This window comes from Oncorhynchus keta, chromosome 14 (genome assembly GCF_023373465.1).
Source record: "Oncorhynchus keta strain PuntledgeMale-10-30-2019 chromosome 14, Oket_V2, whole genome shotgun sequence".
Taxonomy (NCBI): domain Eukaryota; kingdom Metazoa; phylum Chordata; class Actinopteri; order Salmoniformes; family Salmonidae; genus Oncorhynchus; species Oncorhynchus keta.
Genome location: NC_068434.1, coordinates 69137304 through 69147343, shown reverse-complemented (window position 1 = coordinate 69147343; position 10040 = coordinate 69137304). Strand labels below are relative to the sequence as shown.

General features: G+C 41.6%; 1 protein-coding gene across 2 annotated transcripts in view; it reads left to right on the top strand.

Moving 5' to 3' along the window:
- Positions 1 to 10040, top strand: part of LOC118393865 (AP-1 complex subunit gamma-1-like) — a 30123-nt gene continuing 20083 nt past the window's right edge. Inside the window, exons 1-2 of one of the 2 annotated variants that reach the window (XM_052462256.1) lie at positions 1 to 139; positions 9496 to 9699. In XM_052462256.1, coding sequence (XP_052318216.1) covers positions 9499 to 9699 — 201 coding nt within the window. In that variant the 5' untranslated portion in view covers positions 1 to 139; positions 9496 to 9498. Of the gene's footprint in view, positions 140 to 240; positions 344 to 9495; positions 9700 to 10040 lie in introns of those variants that run through there. The other variant, XM_052462257.1, reaches the window with a different exon arrangement.

Below are 10040 nucleotides of genomic sequence, written 5' to 3'. Positions count from 1 at the left end.
TTTGTTTTTTTCGGTGTAACCCTCCGCCTGCGGTAGAAGTGCTGAGGCTAGGAGGGCCACCATTTTGAATGTCTGGTCTGTTCCTCCCTCCGTCGCAAATAGAGAAGGTTCCAGCTATTTTCTGGTATCAATACGGTTGGTGAGTATAACTTTATACAACTATGTCAGTTAAACAGATGCGTTTATTTGATTATAGCTGAAAAATCAGCACGACTTTGTCTTAAACCGCGGTGACAATAATCCATGTTGGCGCTACATGATCGGAAGTGAGGCTGCGCTAACCAGCCAGTGTACCGGGAGGGGTTGTCTGTCAGAGAAGCGGTAGCCTGGTGTCGGCTAGCTGGTATTGCTTCCCTGATATGTACTTGTGCGATCTTTAACCTTAGAAATCTGTTTTTATACTTAACTTTTACTTGCTTATACGCCTTCAATGTTTGTCAATATTGCATTTGGTTATTTGCTGTGCTACTCAAACTAGATGTACCGGTAGGTATGTAGGAAAGGCAGCTATCTAGTTAACTAATCCTACTAGCTAGCTAAGTCAGTGCGATGAAGGCCTCTCCGCGATTGCGTGTAGCTATCTAGCTATGATCTGTATGTTCACTTGCTAAAAGGGTTTACTTATGTCTGAGAAATAAGAAGGCTGTAATTGTTTCATGTTCGCCCCCAAATGGCCTCTGCTCGGACGTTGGATTGTTAACTTGTTAGTGCTAATGTTAACTAGTGGTAACGTGACAATGCATAATATATTTGACAGGTGTGGTTAAAGGTTCGTAAAGTATTGCGTTCAAGAGATGATTAGCAATTGAACTATCTTTCTGTGGGCTTGTGATCTACCATAGCAAGCTAACCACCCTACCCAGCTAACGTTTACTGGCTAGCCAGCTACTTGGTATGCAGAATGTAGATATGTACGGACGTGGAAGTTACCTAGCTAACTACTGTAGTTTGCCAAGTAGTTGGCTAACGTTAACTTAGTTAGCGCAATACCTTGATGTGTTCAAGTTGAACTCTAACGTTTACCCACGCTTCAAATAAGATGTGTGTTATACCTAGCTTGGGTGTAACTGTTGTAATGTTAGCTTTGGCTGTTTCTACGTGGTTGCAATGAATTTTAAGTGACTAACGTTACTTAAACTAGCTAGCTACTATGGTATTGTTGCTACTTTTTTGTTTGTTTTTGTTGATACTTAACGTTAACTAGCTAGCTACAATACTCACATACTGGTTGTGTGGGGAAGTTGAATTAAATGTTAATATACTAACGTTATTATGTAAGTTATTTACACACCTCGACAAGTGTCAATTCTCAAGTGTGTTAGTTAGTTGTAGCAAACCCTTCATTTCTTCAGTTGTGCCATCCCCAGACTTTTTAAAGAAGTGGGTTATTATGCCACCTGCTTCACTTGTGATTATTAGGGTATTTATGTGGTATTTACATCCATTTTTTTGGAGCTGGCTTGCATCTTGTGTAGAAAAGTTATTAAAATATTTAACTTTAAATAACATTTAAAAAAAATGTTATTTCCTGCTTCCCTTGCCACCTCTCCTGTCAGTTGATTCTCCTGAAGTCAACATCAGTGTCATATACTCGGATTGACTTGCTTTTTCTTTGCATGTTCTTTGTATTTGCATTAAACCAGCTGACAAGTGCCCATGTTTTATCTGCATTTTTAGCCTATTCAATAAAGGCTTTCTGACAGTACACGCTTATATTGGTAGGCCAATACTTGGCTAAACTATGTAGGTCAATGTTTTGTATAAATGTACTGTCATACTACTTGCAGAATTGTTTTTAGGTTGGAATGGAGGTAGCAGCCTGCTGTAACACTACCAATGAAATATCCTGGTGAGTGCTTGGCTGAGCAGTGATGGCAAAATGAGTGTCAAAGAGAACAATATGTTGGGATATTGTGTTGCAAGGAGCGCTCCCTCTACAATGGTGGCTTTGAATTGTTTCTGTAACGTAATGAACTTCATCGGCATAACTTTGTGTAAGGAGGAAGTCAATTGTGGCACACACTCCTATACAGTTGCTGTATTATTGTATAGCGTCGGGGTTCTCAATTGGAAAGGGCTTCATTGATGGTGTGCGTTGTCTCTGGACAATGGAAATTTAGTAGCCTATGTCCCCAGTGGACTCAACCATGTGTTGAGGTTGTTTTCTCTTACCACTGGTTGCTAGGCTCAGCAGGCTTGTATATCTTCTAGAGTCTCAGGAGAGGAATGGGCAATTCCATTCGCTCAGGAAATCTGCCACAGCTGGTGTCAGATATGATCCCTTTTGTGGCTATATGAGGGTGTTGATAACAATCACTGTATCATTATTATTTCTTCCTTTATGCCCAATTTGTTCCCAAAGCAGTCTTAAATAGCATGATCAAATGCATCAGTATGCATGTGGAGGGCAATAATTCAACTGGGACAGGAATAAGTTCAGGGGTGTTTGAGATCCACCCCCTCTAATTGATCAGGATAATGCCTCACGTCAGTCATTCCATTTGACAGCAATGTTTGCGTCACTTGGCTTGACCAAATGACAGTGTTGGCTGTCCAAGCTCCTGTGAAATATAGCGGGACTAAAATCTGTAGCGTGGCCATACAGCTGAACAGTACTGTTTTTGTCCTGGGAGAGTAAGTAAGGCTGAGCAAAGCGAATGTTGTTGAGTGCTTCTTTGGTGGTAGCTGCCCAACAGTTCAGCAAGTGCAAACCTTCTCCACATATGGTCTTCCTAATCCATCTATTGTGCTCAACCCGTCCTCTCTGTCGAGACCAAACACATCTTTTGTGCCAGCTTTTGTGGACATAATAAAGAAAAAGTAATGTCTTTCATGTTGTAATTAATAAAATAATGTGTGCCTATAAAAGCTATTGTAAAGTTGTAGTAGAACCAACATTTCCTCAGTCTTTGTTAGTCTAGCAGACTGGATTTTCCATATCTGTTGTGTGCGCACACTTATGAGCACAGGCTGATTGGGACTTCGCTTACTTGTCAGATGTCAATCACAGGAAATATAAGCATTTGTTTTGCTCGAGTCATTAAGCCTAGGTGTTGAATGTGTGTCATGATTCATGCATTTAAACAGATTGCTGGACTATAGGGTGTGAATTACTTGTAATTGTATGTATGTATGTGTATATGTGTATATCGGGGCGGCAGCGTAGCCTAGTGGTTAGAGCGTTGGACTAGTAACCGGAAGGTTGCAAGTTCAAACCCCTGAGCTGACAAGGTACAAATCTGTCGTTCTGCCCCTGAACACTGTTCCTAGGCCGTCATTGAAAATAAGAATTTGTTCTTAACTGATCTTTAACCTAGTTAAATAAAGGTTAAAAATATATATATATATATATGTGTGTATGTGTGTAATAATGACGATTCCAACAATACTGAATGAGCAATGAACACTTATTTTAACTTAATACATACAATCTACTTAGTCTCAAATAAGTAATTTGGTGTAAATAATGCAAAAACACAGTGTTGGAGAAGAAAGTAAAAGTGCAATATGTGCCATGTAAGAAAGCTAATGTTTAAGTTCCTTGCTCAGAACATGAGAACATATGAAAGCTGGTGGTTCCAGTTAAGAAGTTTTAGGTTGTAGTTATTATAGAACTATTTCTCTCGATACCATTTGTATTTCATAGACCTTTGACTATTGGATGTTCTTATAGGCACTTTAGTATTACCAGCCTAATCTCGGGTGTTGATAGGCTTGAAGTCATAAACAGCGCTGTGCTTCATGTATTGTGAAGAGCTGCTGGCAAACGCAGGAATGTGCTGTTTGAATTCATATTTACAAGCCTGCTGCTGCCTACCACCGCTCAGTCAGACTGCTACATCAAATCAGAGACTTAATTATAATAAACACAGAAATACAAGCCTTTGGTCATTAATATGGTCAAATCTGGAAATTATAGTTTTGAAAACAAACTGTTTATTCATTCAGTGGTATACGGGACCGTTCTGTAATTTATCGAACGGGTGGCAACCCTAAGTCTAAATATTGCTGTCATAATTATGTAACATTCTGGCAAATTAATTATGGTCTTTGTTAGGAAGAAATAGTCTTCACACAGTTCGCAACGAGCCAGGCGACCCCAAACTGTTGTATATACCCTGACTCTGCTTACACTGAACGCAAGAGAAGTGAGAATTTCAGGCACTGCATTGATTATATGCAACGCAGGACAAGCTAGTTAACCAAGCAATATTATCAAACACATGTAGTTAACTAGTGAATATATATATATATATATATGAAGTTTAATGCTAGCTAGCAACTTACCATGGCTCCTAGCTACCTGCACTAGCATAACAGGTGGTCAGCCTGCCACGCACTCTTCTCGTGGATTGCAATGTAATCGGCGTCTAAAAATGCCAATTACCAATTATGAAACCATTGCGCATGGTGATCTTAGCCTTGTGTGCGGCTGCTCGGCCATGGAAACCCACTTCATGAAGCTCCCGATGAACAGTTATTGTGATGATGTTGCTTCCAGTGGCAATTTGGAACTCTATAGTTAGTGTTGCAACTGAGGACAGCTGAGTTTTATGTGATACGTGTGGTCTCGTTCTGTGAGCTTGTGTGGCCTACCACTTTGCGGCTGAGCCGTTGATGCTCCTAGACATTTCTACTTCGCAATAACAGCACTTACAGTTGACCGGAGCAGTCTAGCAGGGCAGAACATTTTACAAACTGACTTGTTGGAAAGGTGGCAGCTTATGATGTTGCCATGTTGAAAGTAACTGAGCTTTCAGTACAGGCCATTCTACTGGCAATGTTTGTCTAGGAGATTGCAGGCTGCGTGCTTGATTTTATACACCTATCAGCAACATGTGCTTAAAATAGCTGAATCCTCGTGTGTGTGTGTCTCCATTTTTTAAAATGAGTTTAAAAAAAAAATCGAAATAAGCTTTGCTATACAATTTAAGGTCAAACAGTCCGCAATAATCCAATGAATTGAGGGCTTGTGAAGTTACTTAGGCTAAATTCAAGCATTCCACAACCACAAGACCCACTAATTATTTTGTAACAGTAGTTTAACCTGCTGTTTTGCAATAATCACTAAACTGACTTTCAAGTCTATGAAAATGCCCTTTTTTATTATTATTTTACAAATTGAACTTGAACCAATTATAATGCACAAATCACTAATAATGACACTTCTTGTAGCAAGCATTATAGAAAATTAACAATCTCTCGAGCGCAAGCTCATGTGCCAGCTAATTTCTATTTGAAGTTTAGCCAGATTGGATCTATTTGCTAGTTAACAAGGTAGGACAGTTGAATTGTTATGAACACACCCTTCTGTCCATCTCTAGCTGTTTGGACAGATTGCTAGCCTGTCCACTTTGTTCAGATGTGTTAATCAACTGTTGTTTTTTCTCAATGAGAATGAGTTTGCCAATTCTTTATATAATTGTTTTTATTGCACATTTATAAAATGCATACTAGACTGCTAGTATGACGTTCTGCAAAATTGCTGCTAGCGGCACAGCCACGCGTGACAAATTGAGCGTTAATTTTCCAGAATCAATGATAATGGCTACTCCCATTTTAGTGTCTGCTCTGCGCGCAATTACAAAGTGTTTCGTTAAAGGGGAATTGACCAATTCTGTTGGACCAAACCTTGAATTGAAACCGCTTATCAGAGGAAGAAGTGATCTCTAATATTTATTGGTGTGTGTGTGAGAGAGTGAATGGGAAGTTGCATACAGTCTATAGTCATTGCACACAGCAGAGAAGGATGGAAACAGCCGAGACCAAAAAGACATGAGAACAAGCAGACAAACGCTCATAAAAATTAATAATATATAAGAACTTGATTCTTGTGATAAAGGCATTTGGAATATCGCACAAAAACATGCATGCAAATGAATTTGGTCGCCCAGCCTTACTCCATGGTGCTGCTAACTCGACCTGACATTTTTCTCAGGGGCTGCATGGATGCATGCTTCAATACATGGAAAACTATATGCTCACCTGCCAGTTTATTAGGTACACCACCCTGTTCCCAGAAATGGATCGATCCTACAAACAGTGAGTCACTTTGCCGTGGCTTCCTATATAAAGCAGGCATCGAGGCAATTCAGTTACTGTTCGATAAAACGTTAGAATGGGCAAAACGAGTGACTTGAGAGTGACTTGAGCGTTGTGTGATTGTCGGTGCAAGGCGCGCCCGATCCAGTATCTCAGAAACAGCTGCCCTCCTGGGCTTTTCACGCAAGGCAGTGTCAAGGGTTTTCAGAGAATGGTGTGACAAACAAAAAACCATCCAGTCAGCGGCAGTCTTGTGGGGTAAAACCGATTGTTGATGAGAGAGGTCAAAGGAGAATGGCAAGAATCATGCAGGCTCAGGCAGGCCACAAACAGACAAATAGCAGCGCAGTACAATCGTGGTGTTCAGAACGGCATCTCGGAAAGCACAACTGGTTGATCCTCGTCACGGATGGGCAATTTCATGAGACGACTACAGCGTGTTACACTCCTGAATACACTAAAAACAAGAAGTGGATCCAGTGGGCAAACTATCACCAACACTGGACAATTGATGACTGGAAAAACATCGCTTTCGCCTGTCACTCTGATGTGTCTAGCACCATCGCATTAGCATTCCACATCCCTGTGGAACTTTTGACACCTTGTAGAATACACCAAAGAATTCAGGCTTTTCTGGATTGGTGTACCTAATAAACCTGCCGGTGAGTGTAAGTTAATTATCTAAGATGTGCCAAATTTAAGTTATATCCCGCTCAGGGTGGATATATGATGTCAAGATGATGCTTGTTGGTTACAGCAGAGACAATCAATTCCCTCCTGGATTAAGATCCATGTTGCCTAAAAAAATATAGCACCATTTGTGTGCACTTCCAGTAATACCGTATACCCTGGTATTGGAAAAGGTCTTTGATGTGACAACATAACTGGTGTTATTATTGGATTGTCTGTAATCTGTTGGACCTTTTTGTGTGTACAGCCTTTATATTTTCCCTAGTTTTAAGGTCTCTGCTCTGTGCATTCTTTTTTCACTAACACCGTCAGCTCTGAGGCGGCTAGATGCAGAAAATGGCTTTGTTCAGCAACTAATTACTGTCATCCCTCTTGCTGTAACTGCTTCATTACATTATCCATGCTAACAGATAAGAGCCATGCTTCTTTTGAGATGGGAAGTCATAAAACACCTCTTCTCTGCATGCAGGAGCCAGCAGTAATAACTTTCCCTGTTTGTTCCTGGCATAGTGTGCGTGATGGATCCCCTGTTGTGGCGGTGGTGCATTAACACACACCCCTCTCACCAAGCCCTTCACTGCAATAAACAAGGCCTCCTCCAGACCCACTGCTGGTGCCAGGCCCTTGACCTTGTTCTGCCCACTCCAGCCTGCCCAGGGTTTCTCTTACATCCTCTGTCACTCTGCTGTGTCTGGCTGTAGTACTGGAAGTGTACACTTTCTGAATGTACTACACTAGAGGGAAGGCCGCAGTGTTAATTGCTTCAACTCAGGTGTTGAAAGTCAAACGTGTCATTGCTATAGGGGTTTCTGAAAGCAGGAAGTAGAGTTTGTTTAGCACACCCAATGACGACGTGCCTTTGGAATGCTGAGATCTGTTGGCCTTTTGTCGTACGAGTCACTTCATATGACTTGGCATCTGTATTTCATGTGTAGTTATTACACATTTGTAGTTTCCCCTCTCAAGGGAGACCACATATCCATGGCTCTCATTGTGCCAGTTTGTTACTTCTTTCTCTACTGAATCTTTAAAGCTTAAAGCCTATTGAGCAATTTTGTCACACTATCTCTTAACTGCCAAGAGAGCAATCCTTCCTCTGTCATCCTCAAGAGCAGACAGTTCATGAAGGATTGTGATGCAGCTCAGTGTTCATGCACCATTTACCCAACGAATTCCTGCAGGGTTTTAACGCAGCATTTCCAAACCCAGAGGTGGCAACATCGTGAGACTTAGGGAACGCTTGCAAAACGGAACAAACAGACCAGGCCGTGGCTTGAGAATTCAATGAGGGGAGTGAAATTCTTCCTTGGTTGTTAATTTTCTTGAAGTCGAAAGGCATCCTAGATTATAGAAAATGTCCTAATTAGTTGAACATGTTATTACTTCAACCTCGTGAAAGTGACGAACTGACACGTTTTAATTTTCGTCAAAAACTACTTTATATCGAAGGGGTGCCTTCGATTTGATGGCCTGTGCAGTTTGGTGCGAGATAACCGTTAAGACCCAATGAAGTGTTTCTGCGCATGAGTTTAGCTAGCCAAATTTTCCATGACATTGACTACAAGTGTGATCGAGGAGAAGCAGTTTTAACCTGTCTTCATACTGTGCTCTTGACTTGGTCAAGGTCTCATTTACCTGTTTGTATATTTGATCCTCTGAAATGGGCATGAGACCAATTTAGTCAGCTAGTGTATAGATCCAACATGCAGGCTTCTTCTTCTTGACCAGAGGCCATTGGATTATGGTAGTTGTGTGCACATACAGACTAGGTGGTCAACCTGCTGTAGCTTGCTGGCCTCTGAGACCACAGGCTGTGGTGAATGTTATACCACACAGGAAGTATACTTATCAAATAGTACAGTGTATTTGTCATTATCATCTTGCTGCCTACCTATAAAAACAAATCAAATCCCTCTATCTCTGAGTCAGACACATATCATTAATGGGGTGAGAGATTATATGCTTGTCTAATCATTTAATTCTGAATGCATCCTCTCATGGAGCAGCGTTCCTGTTAGAATGGGAGTACATTAGTAACATCGTAGAGGCACGGTACTGCGAGTTCTCTTGTGTTTGTCAGGTCTGTACCTGGCTGATGTTTTAGAACTGGGGCACTGTGCTCCTGTTATTATTCCTCTGTGTGGCTGCATGTTAATACTGGAGAATGTAATCTCGCCTCCAAGCATGTGCCCCTTCAATATTTAATCACCCTCCACTGGTTTGAAACCTTATAGTGCTCTCTTCACAAGCTTCTGAGCAAGGCATTCTCCATTTCCTTGTCACATTTTGAGGCTGTACTCACAGAACAATGCTAATTTGCTATTCAAATATTTTTCATCACATAGGCTACCAAAAAATACCATTACAGGAGTATGCATTTATCTTATAGAATGAATGAGTACCTATGGCTTCCTAATGATAACTAGACAGAAGTGGTGGTCAGGTGAGTTTACTAGCCCCCCAGCTACATGCACTTTAACTCAGAAATGCATACAGACAGACACTCTGTGGACCCACCATCACCCCAGGCATTTTTCTTTCATTTGTCTTAATGGATTTGTCCTCTTTATTTATGTCTGTATTAACGCCTTAAGCAATACAAATGTTGGAGAAACAAAAAGTTACTCATATCATTGTCACATCCCCCACCCCCATACTTTCATAATGATGTAGGCCTATTTTCACCTACCGGCTGTCAGATTAGAATATGACTTTGCAGTAAGGCCACCTGTGCCAAATGTTTAGTTTCTCCGTGTTTTCCAGAGGATGCCAGCGCCGATCAGACTGCGGGAGCTGATCCGGACCATCCGGACGGCTCGGACCCAGGCAGAGGAGCGTGAGATGATCCAGAAAGAGTGTGCTGCTATACGCTCGTCCTTCAGAGAGGAAGACAACACTTACCGCTGTAGAAATGTGGCTAAGCTACTCTACATGCACATGCTGGGCTACCCAGCACACTTTGGGCAGGTATGTTTAAAAATAACACTGTTCTTCATTTATTAACCTACATCTGTGAATGTCTTGTTGTTTCTGGCAGTGAATGTGTCTCGCCGAAGAGCGCAGTTTTGTGAACAGATGACTACAGCTCAGCGTTCAACACCATAGTGCCCTCAAAGCTCATCACTAAGCTAAGAACTCTGGGACTAAACGTCTCCCTCTGCAACTGGATCCTGGACTTTCTGACGGGCCGCCCCCAGGTGGTAAGGGTAGGGAACAACACATCCGCCATGCTGATCCTCAACACGGTGACCCTTTGGGGGTGCATGCTCAATCCCTTCCTGTGCTCCCTGTTCACTCATGACTGCATG